The sequence below is a fragment of the Podarcis liolepis genome (assembly GCF_965112155.1).
Source record: "Podarcis liolepis genome assembly, chromosome: 7".
Classification (NCBI taxonomy): domain Eukaryota; kingdom Metazoa; phylum Chordata; class Lepidosauria; order Squamata; family Lacertidae; genus Podarcis; species Podarcis liolepis.
In genome coordinates this window covers 14,374,228-14,392,818 of record NC_139561.1, presented here as the reverse complement: position 1 = coordinate 14,392,818, position 18,591 = coordinate 14,374,228, and the positions used below count along the sequence as shown (strand labels likewise).

Sequence of the window (18,591 nt, the reverse complement as noted above, 5' to 3'; positions counted from 1 at the left end):
GCCCACCACATGGTCTGAGGGACGATGGACCGGCCCACAGCTGAAAAAGGTTGCTGACCCCTGGTCTAACATCACACACATTTTTGAGTTCCAATTCACCTCATTGTGCTCTCGACAAATTCTTAACCTTTACACAATTCCTGTTAATCTGTTACATACCCAGAAAATTTTATACATTTATAAAGGGACCCCTGACCATTAGGTCCAGTCGCAGACAACTCTGGGGTTGTGGCGCTCATCTCGCTTTATTGGCCGAGGGAGCTGGCGTACAGCTTCCGGGTCATCGGGCCAGCATGACTAAGCAGCTTCTGGCGAACCAGAGCAGCGCACAGAAACGCTGTTTACCTTCCTGCTGGAGTGGTACCTATTTATCTACTTGCACTTTGATGTGCTTTCGAACTGCTAGGTTGGCAGGAGCTGCAACCGAGCAACAGGAGGTCACCCCGTCACGAGGATTCGAACCGCCTATCTTCTGATCTGCAAGCCCTAGGCTTTGTGTTTTAACCCATAGCGCCACCCAAGTCCCTTCTACATTCAGTTACCCTTAATATTCAAGATTCAATTTAGACCTGTCAGGCGATTTGCATTTTTTTTCTTTTTTTATAAGATATTTATTGAAAATTTTTTAGATATAAGAAAAAATAAAATAAAAAATAAACATACAAAATAATAAACAATTAAAAACACACATTAATTTCCACAATAAAAAAATTCCTTCCAGTAGCACCTTTTTTTTTTTTTTGACTATGGCAGACCAACAGGGCTACCTATCTGTAACATTAATTTTCACGATATTGTTTTAGATATTCTTTAAATGTTATTCATACTTTATACCCTTTCTGGTTTGAGTTTCCTCTTATTATCCCAGTCATTTTCGCAATTTCCAAGTATTCTATCATCTTCACCTGCCAGTCAAGCTTTGTAGGAATTTAGCTAATTCCTTTAGCTAATGGGGCCTCCCGCTGCCGCCACACCGCTGCTCGCGATTTCTGTTCTCAGCCTTAAGCAAAGTTCTAAACCCGAGGTACTATTTCTGGGTTAGCGGAGTCTGTAACCTGCAGCGTCTGTAACCCAAGGTACCACTGTATTCTAAGGCGCCGCCACAACCAAACCGCAGAGCTCCGCCCCGAGGCGCTTCCAAAACGCGGGCGGCGGGCTCTGCGCCTTCCGCGGGGCTGACTCCTTGTTCCCCCCGGCCGGGAGGCGGAGCGAGGCCCCGATTCCTCCCCCTTCGGTGGGGCGGGCTCTGCCGTCAGCTGACTCGGCCGCATCCGCCAACCCTCCCGCCGGCGCCGCAGGGGAGGAGCTGCGGCCGAGTCGGGCGGAGAACAAAACAAAGCCGCGCTCCGGGTCGGCGTCTGAACAGCCGCCAAGAGGAGCGAATCCGGTTTGGGCGCAATGGCACCCCGGGGCGCGCAGACGAGGGCCAGGAGCTAAAGCGCCTTCAGCATCTTTGGGCATCAGAGTGAGTTGAAGAATTGCGGTTGGGGGTTGTCCCCAGGGGAAGCAGGGTTCCTAACCCGGGGGTAGGGCACGATGTTTCCCTCCCCCGAGGTCAAACCAGGGCAGGTATTGTTTTAAAACCCTATTTTCCTTTCCCAGCTTAATTTTTTGATGCTAGCTCCGTAGGTTTATCGTACTAGCCCAAGGGCCAGGGTGATAAAAATTCGTGATGCTAAGTGCAATATATTTATAAATTTTATATACCGCTTGATTTTTTTTAAAAAAAACACCTTATCAAAAGCAGTTTCCAAAAGGCAAAACGATAAAATTAGCACAAAAAATTAACAATTTAAATAAAATAGCAATAGACTAAAAACAGATTAAAACCCGCATCATAATAATCTGGGGAGGCTTGCGTAAAAATGTTTTTAGCCAGCACCGAAAAGAGGAGAGTGAAGGCTCCTGCCTGGTTTCAATGGGCAGGGAGTTCCAAAGTGCATCCACACAAGAAGATTGAGTTATTACTATCTATCGTTATTCCTTGATGACTGTCTTGCAAATGAAATGGAGACCACCTGGAGCTTAGGTTTATCAGGAGGCTGTTTCTCAGCAAGCCCCCATCCCACCGAAGGCCTTGGGTGTGGTTCCTCCTTTCTTACAAAATAAAAAAAGCCACTCTGCCTGTGCTCAGAGGCCTTCCTGTGTCCCAGAACTGCCCCCGAGGCTTGGAAAAAAAAGGTAATGATTCAGCCTGGGAAAAACCTTATTATTAAGTGGAGTTTGGTAGGGAGGAAAAAATTTTTGTTCATTCTCTTTGATGGTATATTGAATGTTTTTTGATGGGTGGGAGAAGATGAATCGTGGCCCATTGCAACTGCTCCTCTTTTTACAAGACCTAATTATGTACTCCGAGTGGCTTCTTCATTTCCAGACCTCTGCAAAGGTGGAAAGCAGTGATAAACAAGAGTAACTCTGGGCATGTGCCGAGTATATGCCTCCATTTTTTTCTCACAGCCAGTTTGGAATTAGCTTCTTTGTGTTCCACCTGCTAGATCTGTCCTGGGGAAGGTCATTGTGGATGGTATCCTGGCTCCTTTTTTTGTTTTGTTTTTTGCAACTATTTGTTTTTTTTTGAAACAGTTGCCCTGTTCTTGCAGTAACCAATAGAGACTAACCCAAAAGTTCTGGCCCCTAGCTATAGCAGAGTAGATTTCCCCCACCAAATTTCCATCAGGCCAAAGCCTCACTGTCCCTTTGGGACAGTTCCTTCTTGGCTACCGTGAGAGAGCAGGATACTCTCTAGATCATGGGTAGGTAAACGTAAGGCCTGGGGGCCGGATCCGGCCCAATTGCCTTCTAAATCCGGCCCACGGGCGGTCCGGGAATCAGCGTGTTTTTACATGAGTAGAATGTGCCCTTTTATTTAAAATGCATCTCTGGGTTATTTGTGGGGCCTGCCTGGTGTTTTTACATGAGTAGAATATGCCCTTTTACAGTGGTACTTTGGGTTACAGACGCTTCAGGTTACAGACGCTTCAGGTTACAGACTCCGCTAACCCAGAAATAGTACCTCGGGTTAAGAACTTTGCTTCAGGATGAGAACAGAAATCGCGCGGCGGCAGCGGCGGAGGCCCCATTAGCTAAAGTGGTACCTCAGGTTAAGAACAGTTTCAGGTTAAGAACGGACCTCTGGAACGAATTAAGTTCTTAACCCGAGGTCCCACTGTATTTAAAATGCATCTCTGGGTTATTTGTGGGGCATAGGAATTTGTTCATCCCCCCCCCCCAAAAAAATATATAGTCCGGCCCTCACAAGGTCTGAGGGACAGTGGACCCGTCCCCTGCTGAAAAAGTTTGCCGAGCCCTGCTCTAAATTCTCCAAGTGATCTTTGTCCGTGAGGGCTGGTGGTTTTTTGACCTCTTTTCCACCCGGATCTGTAGAAGGAAAAACAGCCTTTTGTCCTCACCTAGAACAGACCAGGAATGTGGGCCACTGGACTTCTTCTCAGACAAACATTCGGATAGCAAACCAGGTCACCGTGTGGTAAATACTGAAGTGGTTTGTCACCCTCCTGTTTACACACACCAAGGTGAAGCGCTCCAGAATCTGGTCTTGCCTTTGGACTCCAGTCAGAAAGTTGTTTGTTTGTTTTTTAAAAAAGCTTTTTACTTTCTTGTTTGGCTGGCAAAAAAGAAAAAAAGAAAAAGAATTCAGCTTTGGAAGACCAAACTCTCTCTCTCTCTCTCTCTCTCTCTCTCTCTCTCTCTCTCTCGTGTGTGTGTGTGTGTGTGTGTGTGTGTCAGAATGAAAAATAAATTTTGTGCTGAAATGACAATTTCTCTGTGCCTGCAAAGCAAGAATATGTGCTAGGGTGGGCAATTCTTGCTGGCTAAAGTCCTCTCTCTTTTCTTTTGCCTGTGGGATTGTGAAAGGGCTCCCTGCTCACGAGCCAAGTGTGATTCTTTCTTGAGTATTTTTTTCCAGTATGCAAAATGCTGATGGCCCTTGTGTCAGCTGTCCCCAGAAAAAGTGCTTTGTAAGAGTAGCTGCTTTGGACAGTGCCCAGGGAGGGGAGGGGAGGGGCGGGTTTGAAAGAGATGGGGGATTTCCCTTGACATTTGGGTCCAGACTGGTAGTTGGAGATACACTACCCCTGAACTTGGAGGCTCCATTAAGCCCCAGTGGCAAATAGCTGTACAGTGGTACCTCGGGTTACATACGCTTCAGGTTACAGACTCTGCTAACCCAGAAATATTACCTCAGGTTAAGAGCTTTGCTTCAGGATGAGAACAGAAATCATGCTCCAGCGGCGCGGCAGCGGCAGGAGGCCCCATTAGCTAAAGTGGTGCTTCAGATTAAGAACAGTTTCAGGTTAAGTACGGACCTCCAGAACGAATTAAGTACTTAACCCGAGGTACCACTGTACTGGCTTGCATCCAATGTTAAGAGTAGACCAGGGGTAGGCAACCTAAGGCCCCGGGGGCCGGATGCGGCCCAATTGCCTTCTCAATGTGGCCCGTGGACGGTCCGGGAATCAGCGTGTTTTTTCATGAGTAGAATGTGTCCTTTTATTTAAAAGGCATCTATGGGTTATTTGTGGGGCATAGGAATTCGTTCATTCCCCCCCCCCAAAAAAAAATATAGTCCGGCCCACCACATGGTCTGAGGGACAGTGGACCGGCCCACAGCTGAAAAAGGTTGCTGACCCCTGGAGTAGACCAACCACACAGTTTGGCTAATTTAGGTTCATTCATTTCAGTGGGTCTGCTTAATTGGATAAAGGTAAAGGTAAAGGGACCCCTGACCATTAGGTCCAGTCATGACCGACTCTGGGGTTGCGGTGCTCATCTCACTTTATTGGCCGAGGGAACAGCTTCCGGGTCATGTGGCCAGCAGGACTAAGCCGCTTCTGGCGAACCAGAGCAGCGCACGGAAACGCTGTTTACCTTCCCGCCGGAGCGGTACCTGTTTATCTACTTGCACTTTGAGGTGCTTTTGAACTGCTAGGTTGGCAGGAGCAGGGACCGAGCAACGGGAGCTCACCGCGTCACAGGGATTCGAACCACCAACCTTCTGATCAGCAAGCCCTAGGCTCTGTGGTTTAACCCACAGCGCTACCCGCGTCCCTTGCTTAGTTGGATACAACCCTTTAAACTAGCCTCCTCCAACCTGATTCCCTCTAGATGTTTGTTTAGCGTTCTAGGTTAAAATTATGGATTAAAAGTTGTGTCTGAGAAGGCTTTACCTAAAGGGGAAAGTTTTTCGCAGGCGTCAGGAAGAATACAATTTTGACATTTGACCAATGTCAATTAGCAGGGAGTTTCAGAGTGCAGCCACGCTAAAAGACTGGTTCCTATGACACTTATTTCTTTCCTTTCTTCCTTGGCAGGTTCACGGTTCGGCTATGGACAAACAATCCTGCCTCTTATGTTTTGTGTGACATCTGCGGCCTTGCCTCCCTTTCCCTAAATTCCCTAAATTGAGCCTTTGTTCAGATACGCACGATGCCGGTTCATCTGCAAATGATCGGTTCCCTGAGCATGAATTTTTCCGATTGCCCCAATGGCTCCCAGTGGGTTTGGGAGATATTCCACGAATGTGCCCAGGATGGCTGGGACATATCCAGTGTGGTGCTGGGCTTGCTCTCCATCTTCTGCTTTGCTGCGGCGTCTTTCCCGTAAGTAACAAAAAGCAAAAACAACAACGATTGCTTCCTCTTTGGTTGCCTTGAGAGATCAGATCTCCTAATTGAAGAACTCAACAACCCACTGCTGGAATGACGGGCGAATTTCTCATTGCTAACCAACCCTGACGCAACGTATTTTTTTTAGGAGACATGAGTCACTTCCCGCTCGAGCAAGTCTCCTACTGCCCTTAGGAAACTCCGAGCTTTCCTCTTTTCCCCTTTCTTTGCAATGGCAACCACAAAATCCCTCCAAATGAGACACAAAGCTCATGTGATTGGTTGCAATCTTGAGCAAGGTAGTGCGCCCTGCGCTGCAACATTTTGTTGCAGGTTTTCAGCTACGTTGTCTCTTAAAGTAAAGCTCAGGAAATATATCTACTTATTACTCACCAAATGGATCCAGGGCAGGTTGCGAAAACATCATTTAAAATGAAGTGCATAGGTGAAGCAGCGGTCGTTACTTGCTTCAGATGTCTTGAGAAACATCGCTCTGTGGAAAAATGGTTGCAGGTTAGGTGGCCCATTGACCTGATACATTCTTAAATACCGTATTTTTTGCCCCATTGGACACACCGGCCCATAGGACGCATCACGTTTTTTGGGGGGGAAATAAAGGAAAAAAATTTTATTTCCCCCCCAGGCGCTTGTGGGGCCGGCAGCGGGGAGAAGCGCTCTTCTCCCCGCCGCCCACCTTGAGATCAGGTCCGGGGACAGCGGGGAGAAGCGCTCTTCTCCCCGCCGCCCGGCTTCAGATCAGGTCCGGGGACAGCGGGGAGACGTGCTGCGCCTCCCCACTGTCCCTGGAGCTTGCGGGGCTGGCGGCGGGGTCTCCCTCCGTCAGCCTCCAAACCACTTCGGGAGACAGCGGGATGGCGGCGTTCCGCCTCCCTCTGTCCCCCGACCTTGTGGGGCTGGCGCTGGGGCTCTCCTGAAGCCTGGAGAGCGAGAGGGGTCGGTGCGCACCAACCCCTCTCGCTCTCCAGGCTTCAGCGAAAGCCTGCATTCGCCCCATAGGACGCACACACATTTCCCCTTCATTTTTGGAGGGGAAAAAGTGCGTCCTATAGGGTGAAAAATACGGTACATGTATATCTTTTTTGCCCAGGCTTTCCCTAACCCAAAAGACCCTGTCTTTATTTGTCTGAATTCCCTGAAATTTTATTTGTTTTTGTCTGCTTTTCTGCTCACCAAAACTTGCTTAACCAGGCCTTTGGTTGATTTGATTGACATCCTATGACCTTTTAAAATGTGGTGGGTTGTTTTTTTGGGGGTGGGGGATTATTGGGTGGTGGTTGTTGTTTTTTTATTATGTATTTTGTGGTTTTATATTTTGATTTTATTCTCTGAACTGCCCTGAGACCTCCAGGTATAGGGCGGTAATATAAATTCGACAAATAAAATTAAAAATAAACAAATGTTTTGCTGTATACAGCTTGCATTTTTGTTTCAGCGATGTTGCTTGCTTGTTCTTGCATCCTACACTTTTTAGAGATTAAAAAATATCATGCAGTTTATGCATACTTTTAAATAAATGAATGTAAAATAAAACCCATAAAACTAACTAATATCAAAGTAGCAAAACAGAAGCACAGAACTATCTCTATATATAAAAAGCAATATTGTAACCGTGTGTGTATATGTGTCTGTGTGTGTCTACATGCAGACTTCTACAATCTTACTTTTTTTTGACTGGGGGGCCTGGTCATCTGGAGATATAATATGCTTGCCCTAGGTGACCATGCAAAGCTTGACAAGCCAGCCTACTCTAACTGCTTCTTCCTCCAATGTCTCCCCTCTGTAGCCAATACTACCTGGCCTGTAAAACTGGGATTATGGACCAGGCGTTATCTGTCTATTTCCTGTTGGGATGGTTAGGAGGAGACTCTTTAAACCTGATTGGGTCGTTCTTGGCTGACCAGCTACCACTACAGGTAAGAAGAGCCTTTCTGGAGCAGAGTGAACTGAACTGAAATGGATGCCCTCATCCACGTTTTGCGTGGTTTAAAATAGGACCACTTTGTTTTGCCCTGGTCAGACCTCACCTGGGAGTCCTTTGTCCAGTTCTGGGCATCTAATCCAGATCTGCATTGGCTCCCAGTACGTTTCCGAGCACAATTCAAAGTGTTGGCGCTGACCTTTAAAGCCCTAAACGGCCTCGGTCCAGTATACCTGAAGGAGCGTCTCCACCCCCATCGTTCAGCCCAGGCACTGAGGTCCAGCGCCGAGGGCCTTCTGGCGGTTCCCTCACTGCGAGAAGCGAAGTTACAGGGAACCAGGCAGAGGGCCTTTTCGGTAGTGGCACCCGCCCTGTGGAACGCCCTCCCATCAGATGTCAAAGAGATAAACAACTACCTGACATTCAGAAGACATCTTAAGGCAGCCCTTTTCAGGGAAGTTTTTAATATTTAACGCTGTACTGTTTTTAACACTTGATTGGGAGCCACCCAGAGTGGCTGAGGAAACTCAGCCAGATGGGCAGGGTATAAATAATAAATTATTATTATTATTATTTACTATGAAGGAAATAAGCAGCTATCTTATCTTTAAAAAACATCTTAAGGCAGCCCTGTTTAGGGAAGTTTTTAATATTTAACGCTGTACTGTTTTTAACACTTGATTGGGAGCCGCCCAGAGTGGCTGGGGAAACTCAGCCAGATGGGCGGGGTATAAATAAATAAATTATTATTATTATTATTGTCATCATCATCCCAGTTTAAGGATATTGACCAGCGGGAATGGGTGCTGAGGAGGGTGACCCAAGAGGATCAAGGGTTAGGCATAGGCTAGGTTACCAAATGTCCCCGCTTACCAGGGACAGTCCCCGGATTTGCAAATCTGTCACCGGACAAAGTCCGTCCCTGGAATGTCCCCATATTTGAAAATCTGTCCCTGGGAAACGTGACAACGGCAGCCCCAGCAGCCCGGAGGCAGTCTGGTAGCACAGTTGGCACTGGCTGGTTTCAGGAGCTGCTCACTGACGCCACCACTGCCAAAGGTGAACCAGGGACGCCCGGCGGTACAGATCTCCTGCCCCCTTCCCCTTTTGTTTTGACAGATCGGGGGAGGCTCAGGAGTCGTGGGCGGGCGGCCGTTGCCTAGGAGGGGCGCAAGGCGCATGGTTTCTCTTCAATCTGTCAAAACAAAGGGGGGAAGGGGGCAGAAGATCAGAGAAGGCTTGGGAGTCACAGGCTGTTGCCCAGTTTTTTAAAAAACTGCGCATTTATGTTTCACAGGGTGCGAAAGAAGGGCTTTGCCCCTTTATACAATATGCATGCGTGCTTGGGCCCAGGGTCTTTTGCCTCACCATCCCCACTGCTGACTCCCTGTTGCTACTCAACTTAAAAAAAATATATATTTTTTAAAATGTCCCTAGATTGACTGAAAAAAATCTGGTAACCATAGCATAGGCAAACTCCAGCCCCCCATATGTTTGGGACTACAATTCCCATCATCCCTAGCTAACAGGACCAGCTGTCAGGGATGATGGGAATTGTAGTCCCAAACATCGGGAGGGCCGGAGTTTGCCTATGCCTGATCAAGGGTCTGGAAACCAATCCATATGAGGAACGGTTGAGGGAGTTGGGGACGTTTAGCCTGGAAAAGAGGAGACATGGTAGCCACCTATCTCAAGGACTGTCACGTGGAAGATGGAACAAGCTTGTTTTCTCCTGCTCTGGAGGGTAGGACTCGAATCCATGGCTTCAAGTTACAAGACAGGAGATTCCGACTAAACGTCAGGAATGACTTTCTGCCTATAAGAGCTGTTTGACAGGGGAACGGACTTCCTTTGGAATGTGGCAGGATGCTCCTTCATGTGAGGTTTTAAAACACAGGTTGGGTAGTCATCTGTCAGAGATTCTTCAGCAATAATTCTTGCACTGAACCATGGGGTTGGTCTAGATGACCCTCAGGGTCCCTTCCAACTTGACAATTCTGAGATTCTGTGGAAATGAATTCAGTGAAAGAATGTGATTTGTGACTGCAGTTTAGGACAATCTTTTTTCCATACTTGATCACTTTGTGGAATCGGTATACCCTGGGTGCAGAATTTTAATTCTTTTAATTTCAGAGTTGCTATTGACAGCCCCCCCTCTTTTTCTCTTTCTCTCTCTCTCTTTCTTTCTTTCTTTCTCTGCCACAGGTATACACAGCCATCTATTACGTACTGGCAGACCTGCTTATGATGTCTCTCTACCTCTATTACAAGGTCAAGAACCAGAACAGAACCTGTAAGTTTCAACTCACTAACACGGGCCAAGAAAAGCAGGTTTTGCAAGACATTAAACAATTGTAACTTTAAAAAAACCAAACCCAAAACATTAGCCCTGTTTTCAGGAAATACTTTCAACACAAGTTGGGGCCCCATTTAAGGGCTTGGGGCATGCAACTTAATTCTATTTTTTATCTCTGGGCATGTGCAGAGCTCTCTGCCCTACTTTGCCTATGGTTAACAACGAACCAAAGCGTCAGGGCTGCAATTTTCCTGGAAGACCCTTTAAACCTTTCTACTCAATGCTCACCGACTTCCAGGGTGGAATGCAAGCTGGTATGGGTGTGCACTCTGTACATGCTCTAGGGCTCACTTAATTGGCTCCAGGGCTCAACATCTACCCTGCCACTGCATAACCATGTTCCTGTCCTATACATTTTAACTGTTGTCAATTTGTATAGTGCCATCAGTTTGTGTGATGCTTTAGAATACAAAAGGGCAGATTGTTGTCTCAAAACACCTACAATCTAAAGTTTGGCAAGGATTCATAGATTAGAAGCCCTGCGTCAATCTTGAATCCCAATCCTTAAATCCTCCCCCACCCTTTAAAACAAAGGACTTGCCTCTCCATCTTGTTAATTTCATCAAACTTTTTTTTTTAACCAATCCTTCCTGTAGATCTGTTAACTCTGTGAACAACTTCCCGGCTGCTGATAATGAATTTATCTCTTCCTCTTTTTTTGAGATATTTTAACACTGTGAGGCTGAAGGTCAGTGGCCGGGTGTCATTTTGGGACAGTTCCCCTAAAGGAAAATCTGTTACTGATGCCATGATTCTGGGAAACCCTGTGTACCCCCAAAAAGCCACAGTAGGGCTAAACATTACTAATAATGGTTTATTATTGACTAATTGCACTTTTTTCCTCTATTGAGCTCATGTAATCCCCACAATAATTCTGGGAGGTAGATTAGGCTGAGAGGGCAGGTACCGGCGCCCAGTGAGCCTAACGACTGAGGGGGCAGATTTGAACCCTGTTCTCTCCCAGGTTCTGGCAAAACAGTCTAACCACTATGCCACATTGCCTCTCATACCCCAACTTTCCTCCAAGTGGCATACGTGGTTCTCCCTGATCCATTTGCCCTCACGAAAACAACCCTGCGGGCTAGAATAGGCCGAGAAGCAGTGACGGGCCCAAGCTCCCTCAGCGAGCTTTGCGGCTGAGTGGGGTCTGCTGTCCCAGGTCCTAGGCTGATGCTCCAAACCACTACGCCACACTGCTGAAATGTTGGGGAAATTGTCAGGCAGAAGCTTGCTGCATTGGTCCAGCTCCGTGGGCCTTCTGGTGGTTCCCTCACTGCGAGAAGTGAGGTTATGGGGAACCAGGCAAAGGGCCTTCTCGGTAGCGGCACCCACCCTCCCATCAAATGTCAAGGAAATAAACAACCACCTGACTTTTAGTAGACATCTGAAGGCAGCTTGTATAGAGAAGTTTTTAATGTTTGATGTTTTAGTATGTTTTTATACAGGGGTCAGCAAACTTTTCAACAGGGAGCCGGTCCATTGTCCCTCAGACCTTGTGAGGGGCTGGACTATATTTTGGAAAAAAATAATGAACAAATTCCTATGCCCCACAAATAACCCAGAGATGCATTTTGATTCCCGGTCCGTCCGTGGGCTGGATTTAGAAGGCAATTGGGACACATCCGGCCCCCGGGCCTTAGGTTGCCTACCCCTGTGTTAGACCATGTGTTGTTAGTTAATATTTAGTTGTCATTGAGATATTGTCTTTGTGTTGTTATATGAAAATTGTTTTGCAATAACAATTGCAAACCCATGTTTTTATATGTCCCAGAGTGGCTGGGGCAACCCCAGCCAGATGGGCAGGATACAAATAAGAAAATTATTATTATTACTTCAGAAAACTTTTTAAGGGGGTTTCCCATCCCCTTGTTCACACGCCCCTCCCTCTCTGGCCAGTTTTCTGCCTTATCCTAAACCATTTTCTCTCTTTCCCTCCTCAGTCTCCGCTTCAATCAATGCCGCTTTTGCGTTCCTCGTTGTGGGAACGGTGTCTGTGACCTCCATCCTGGGCAGACCCTCCTCTCTTCCCGGAGATGACACTGTGTCCTTCAGAGGGAGGGTGCTTCTCTCGTCCGCAGAAGATCGTCCTGGGTGGGAGGTATGCTTGTTTATTTGTTTCACCTAAAGATCGGAAGCTGGAGGTCATGTGAGGCTCAGGACAAGCCTGGTGCTCAGGTTTCTGCTAGAAGAAACCCCTCCCAATTTATGACATAGTTACGACAAATGTATGATGTTTCACTCAGGGTGTTATGGGTAATTTGGAAAACCTATAAAAAGGGGGGGATGCGGGTGGCGCTGTGGGTTAAACCACAGAGCCTAGGGCTTGCTGATCAGAAGGTCGGTGGTTCGAATCCCCGCGATGGGGTGAGCTCCTGTTGCTCTGTCCCTGCTCCTGCCAACCTAGCAGTTCGAAAGCACATCAAAGTGCAAGTAGATAAATAGGTACCGCTCCAGTGGGAAGGTAAACGGCCTTTCCGTGCGCTGCTCTGGTTCGCCAGAAGCGGCTTAGTCATGCTGGCCACATGACCCGGAAGCTGTATGCTGGCTCCCTTGGCCAGTAAAGCGAGATGAGCGCCACAACCCCAGAGTTGTCCATGACTGGACCTAATGGTCAGGGGTGGGCACCAGGGGGAAAAAGCTTTGTCAATCCCACCTGCCAATGGACCCAGTCTGTTTTGACTTTACACGCTGTTCCCGGAAAATAACCCCACTGTAAACTGAGAGCTGCCTAGATTTCCTTATTCTTGAAAAACTAATAAAAAATATTTTCAAAAAATAGAGGAGGGGAGCCAGAGGGTGGTGGGCTGGTTTGGGCAGAATTAATTTTAAACCTGTTCCGTTCTTGGGCCATTTATTTATTTTTAACGGCTTCGTTTCCTTCCGCAGCCTTTCACCCAGCAAGAAATCATTGGTTTCATTATCGGGTCTGTTTCGTCTGTTCTCTACCTGCTTTCCCGAGTCCCACAGATCTACACGAATGTAAGCTGCGCTTGGGGAAATGGGGCCGGGTCTGTTTCAGTACCAGCGGCTCTTTCAGGCTGGCTTGGGAGGGAGGCTTAAACTATCTCAGTGGCAGAGCAGCTGCTCTGCATGTCGAAGTTCCTGGGTTCAGGAACATTTCCGGATAGGGCCGGCAGAGACAGGGCATCTGAAACCCTGGGTGGCTGCTGCCAGTCAGAGTAGACCTGGAGCTAAATAGGGCAGTGGTCTGACTCAGTATAAGGGCAGCTGACTTTGCTTTTGTTTAAATGGGCCCTTTTCTTTGAACCATGAGGACTAGAATTTTACTTTCTTTTTAAACTTTTATTGATAAATGCGATACTTACAAACACAAAACACTAAACCAACTTATTATACATAGATACATACACCTCTCAACTTAGATTACAAAAGAAAGAAAAGAAAACAGACAAACAAACTAAACATACAAACATAAATCTTGACTTCCCTCTACCTGTTTGTGGCTTGACTTATCTCATCTTATACCCATTTCTTCTTATTTTTTTACTCTATAAGTTTCATTCATTGCATATTGATATATTAATACCAGAACCATGTCTTTTGATGTATTTCTTCATGCAAGTCCACTCCTCTATCAGTTTTTGGTCTGATTGGCTTCTTACCACTGCTGATTCTATATATTCACAAAATCTTATTTGCCATTCTCTTATTGAGGGAGTTTTTCCCCCCTTCCATTTTTTTTGCTATAATCATTCTGGCTGCAGTGGTTGCATATAAGAAAACCTTTTTTCCTAGTGGCAGGAATATAGAATTTTCCTTTCTTTTTAGCAGATAGCAGAGCATTCTGCTTTGCTTGCACATGGTCTGAGGTTCCATCCCCAATCAAAACGGGTTGGGTTGCTGGGGAGGGGAAAGGCCCTTCCCTAGTCTGTGGCCCTGGAGAGCTGCTGCCAGTCAGAGTAGACTGTATGGGGCTAGATGGGTGAATAGTCTGACCTGATCCAAAGCAGGCTTTGCTCATTTTCTGCAGTGGCTGCGGCTGGGTGGGAGAGAGATCACAAGTGGCCATCAGGAGCTTGTTACGATATAGATGCAATGGGGCAACGAGCTGCAGCTGGCTGGAAAGCAAAACATGATGGGAATGTTGGGATTGTTCCGTGGGAACAAAGGGACAGTCTAATCACAGAGTGGAGCACCGGATTTAGCTCAGAGTGTAATTTGACCTGTACAGGAAGTACAGGGGGTGGAGTTTGTCTCTCTGTTGATGGTGATTGAAGAGAGCAGACGCGTTTCTCTGTAATGCTGCAAGGACAGAAATAAAGGCATGTAAATACATTTCTGTCTATCTCTTTCCCCTGCCGGGGGGGGGGGGGGAGAAGAGTGGTGTGTTCTTCTCACATTTGAGGAGGATCGCTGATCGTGACCTAGCCTGAATCCTGCTGGAGAATGCAGACAGGGAGGTCAACCGGGATTCAAGCCGGGTGCCTGGAGAGTGGCCAGTTTCTCCTGATAAGGCTTGATTTCTTAACAGAGCTCAGTTCAGTTGGGCTGCTAAAAACAAACCTTTTGCACCTGGTAGATCTGAAGAACGCAAGTACAGCCTGGCTACTGGATCAGACCAATGGCTCATCTATTCCAGTTCTGACAGCCAGATGCCCCAAAGGGAAGCTCAAAAGCAGGACCTGAGCCCATCGCTCTTGTGATTCCCAGCATTCAATATCTAGAGTTTTACTGCCTCCAGGCAGAGCATAGCCATCAAGGCTAGTAGCCGTTGATTTGGGATTCTAGTAAAAAAACAACCCAATGTAGATCTGAGAAGCCTGAAGTCTGCTTCTGTCTGCACGATTCCAAACGCATCTACGTTGTTTGCCTTAAAGGTAAAGGTAAAAGGACCCCTGACCATTAGGTCCAGTCGTGACTGACTCTGGGGTTGCGGCGCTCATCTCGCTTTATTGGCCAAGGGAGCCGGCGTACAGCTTCCGGGTCATGTGGCCAGCATGACTAAGCCGCTTCTGGCGAACCAGAGCAGTGCACGGAAACGCCGTTTACCTTCCCACCGGAGTGGTACCTATTTATCTACTTGCACTTTGACGTGCTTTCGAACTGCTAGGTTGGTAGGAGCAGGGACCGAGCAATGGGAGCTCAGCCCGTCACGGGGATTCGAACTGCCGACCTTCTGATTGGCAAGCCCTAGGCTCTGTGGTTTAACCCACAGCGCCACCCGTGTCTCTGTTGTTTGCCTTAGATGTCCGCAATTGCACCCCATTCTTCCCGACTCTCTGATAAGTGTTCCCGACTCTGATAGGTGTTCAGTCCCTGAAGGAATTGGCAGGTAGGGCTGGGAAAATATTCCCTGCTAGAAAACCTTGAGAGCTGCTATTGTTGTTGTTGTTGCTGCTGCTAATAATAATAATAATTAATAATTAATAATAATAATAATTTATTATTTATACCCATCTGGCTGGGTTTCCCCAGCCACTCTGGGCGGCTTCCAACCGAACGCTAAAATACAATAACCTATTAAACATTAAAAGCTTCCCTAAACAGGGCTGCCTTGATAATTGCAATTCCTCTTAACTTACCCTGCAGTTCAAGAGGAAATCGACCGTCGGCATATCTTATTCCCTCTTCGCTCTGGTGATGCTGGGGAACACTTTGTACGGACTCAGCGTCCTGCTGAAAAACCCGGATCGGGGCCAAGCTGAAGGCAGCTACGTCATCCACCACCTCCCATGGCTGATTGGCAGTTTGGGAGTCCTGGCTCTCGACATCGTTGTATCCTTTCTCTCTCTGCCCCGACACCCCCACCCCCAGCCAGAGTTCAGATTTGTTTACATTGGGATTGGGTCCACCTATGTTCAGCTCCTGGGAGGAAAGTGAGAGCAAATGGGTCCACACTGCTGCATCTTCTCTTCTGCTCCTCTGCCCTGTCTTCATGCAAATCCAGAATTGTGATGAAGCATTCCAATGGGGCTGCGTGATGACAGCCTTACGTTTCTATCTATATAGGAAGATATATGCTGCTGACTTGATTTCTTTTCTCTTTTTTTTGCAACACCACATTTAAGTAGCAAGGGTCTTTTTTAAAAAAATAAAAGGATTACACAGATTAATTTGAGATGGACCAACGGTAAATTGAAGAGGCACACAATTAAAAACTAAAATTGGCTCTTCCTGTTGCAGAAACTGTCCTTAACTTCACCAATTCAGATCTCGTTTCAGTTCCTTGCCTACCGCCGGAAGAGGCTACCATCGCTTGAAGAGAGAGAGGCTCTCCTGGGCGCGCAAGAGGAACCTCCCGAGAGCTGACAAGGCACGATTTTTAAGTGAATGAAGATGCTGTGAAGGCTTTCTCCATTCCTCTGGACTTTGGAAAGCACACAACACAGTTAATCCTTTACAGCTGAACAGATCCTTCTCCATTTCGGGGTTGGGCTGACTACCTCTAAACGGACAATGTTTCTATTTAAAAGGGTGGGTTGGGGAATTAATCTAACAGGTTGTAAGCTGAGGAGTGAAAATGGTGCATATTTTTATTTTTATTTTTAAGTGTCTTTTGGAACTCAAGATGCACATAGCTCCCTCTTCACAATCACAATCCAAAATAAGGGAAAATGTAATTTAATGAGGAGGTTTGGATGGGATCAAAGGGAAATCACTGCAAGTGGGGATTGGGTAAAGCTATATCTCTGGGCTTCAAAGAGTTATTTGCCATCATAAACACAGTCACAGGTGAATTCTGCCAAGGCCCATCGAGGGTGAAGGGCAGAGGTCTTGTTCTGTGGCACACACGTTGGGCATTCATTGTGAATAAGTGTTTTATTTGCACAGATGGATAAATATGAAAATAAACTTAACCCCTGCTTTCTAATAACGTCTGGATGCATTGGGAGAAGACGAAACAGAACCGTGGACAGCCAAGGAAGCTCAGTGTTGGAAGACTCGGGGCAGGTAAAATTCTTCACCCAGCACATAGTTAAAAGTGTGGAACTTGCCCCCATAGGTGGCAGTCACAGCCACCAACTTGGATGACTTTGAGAGTATTGGACAAATTCATAGAGAAGAGGGCTATCCATAATGGAGGCAGTAGTGTTTCTGGATAGCAGCTGCTGGAAATGAAGAGGGCTGGTTTTCCATTGGGGCATCTGGTTGGCCACTGTGAAAACGATGCTGGACTAGATGGGTCAGCAATAAGTAACCAAACAAACCCCTGTCAGCAATGTCTAGGCAACACGATGACTATATACATACGTAATAGACAGTCTTTATAGAATTCCTTCAAACGATAACAAGTACAAAATTTAGCAATTCTATATTCTCCCACCATGCTGACGAAGAATTCTACAAAACAGTAGTCAATATCCAGAACCACTGTTCAGTGTTGGACATCATATTTGCTGAATACACAAAGCTTCACAGCTTGTCTTTCATCATACACAGTTTGATACCTCGCTTCATTTAAAGATTTTCAGAGACTTTGAGACTAAAGATTTCATTTAGTACTTTTTATGGTTTGAAGGAATTCTATAACATATGTCTATGGTCATCGTGTTGCCTAGACATGCTGATGGACTAGATGGGCCAGCAGATCATTCTCTTACGTTAATCTTGGCCGCAATCTCACTCCTCCTTTCAGTGTCGATATTTGAACAGGATAGGTTTCCTGGGGGTGTTTTAGTCAGCCTAAACTCTGGAAAGGTGAGGGTGCGTCCCCCACAAAAGGTAAAGGGATCCCTGACCATTAGGTCCAGTCACGAACGACTCTGATGTTGCGGCGCTCATCTCACCTTACTGGCAGAGGGATCCGACGTACAGTTTCCGGGTCATGTGGCCAGCAGGACTAAGCCACTTCTGGTGAACCAGAGCAGTGCACGGAAATGCCGTTTACCTTCCCGCCAGAGTGGTACCTATTTAACTACTTGCACTTTGACGTGCTTTCGAACTGCTAGGTAGGCAGGAGCAGGGACCGAACAACGGGAGCTCACCCCGTCACGGGGATTCAAACTGCCGACCTTCTGATCGGCAAGTCCTAGGTGCTGTGGTTTAGACCACAGCGCCACCCGCGTCCATAACAAGTTGACTGCAAAAATGATACTAGAAAACTCTGGTTGTGAATACAGAAGTAGGTGACCTCTAGTACAACTCAAGCCAGCCCATCACTCTTCCCAGGAAATACCGTATTTTTTGCACCATAACACTCACTTTTTTCCTCCTAGAAAGTAAGGGGAAATGTCTGTGCATGTTATGGAGGGAATGCCTACGGGTGGCATGCCTACGGATTTTCCTCCTCTAAAAACTACGTGCGTGTTATGGTTGGGTGCGTGTTATAGAGCGAAAAATACGGTACTTTGCTGCTTTAAAATGTAGGCAGGTCATGTAATTCAAATTGAGGCCAGTTTGTGGAGGAAAACACCTCAAAACAGAGGAGGAACTTTCTTCACACTCTTGACAGAGACCTCTCCTTCCCTCCCAGCACTTCAATTCTCGGAGCTCCCTGTGGGGAGGGATGGGCTGCTAAACCACTCTGGGAACTCTAGTTCCGAGGGGGTAAAATGTGCCCCCCCAACAACTTTTAGCATCCTTAACAAAACTACAGCCATGACTGTTTAAAAGTGGTATCATAGAACTTTAAATGCACGGTGTGAATGTGGCCAATCATAGAATCATAGAGTTGGAAGAGACCACAAGGGCCATCGAGTCCAACCCCC

The 18,591-nt window shown here is 46.8% G+C and overlaps 1 protein-coding gene across 1 annotated transcript; it reads left to right on the top strand.

The window, feature by feature from the left end:
• Window positions 1–1,279: 1,279 nt before the first annotated feature.
• On the top strand, window positions 1,280–16,757 carry SLC66A1 (solute carrier family 66 member 1). Its single transcript, XM_083512710.1, has 8 exons — window positions 1,280–1,465; window positions 5,334–5,621; window positions 7,432–7,561; window positions 9,772–9,859; window positions 11,863–12,020; window positions 12,809–12,901; window positions 15,473–15,658; window positions 16,094–16,757. Exons 2-8 carry the CDS (start codon window positions 5,449–5,451, stop codon window positions 16,190–16,192), a joined length of 927 nt encoding a protein of 308 aa, XP_083368836.1. The 5' UTR covers window positions 1,280–1,465; window positions 5,334–5,448; the 3' UTR covers window positions 16,193–16,757.
• The last annotated feature ends 1,834 nt before the right edge of the window (window positions 16,758–18,591 follow it).

Bases quoted from the DNA above. Each gene is read 5' to 3' on its own strand.
- SLC66A1 (XM_083512710.1), top strand. From the start codon at position 5,449: ATGCCGGTTCATCTGCAAATGATCGGTTCCCTGAGCATGAATTTTTCC. The intron at 12,902-15,472 runs GTAAGCTGCGCT...CTTACCCTGCAG, and splicing joins TCCCACAGATCTACACGAAT to TTCAAGAGGAAATCGACCGT. The intron at 15,659-16,093 runs GTATCCTTTCTC...TCACCAATTCAG, and splicing joins TCCTGGCTCTCGACATCGTT to ATCTCGTTTCAGTTCCTTGC.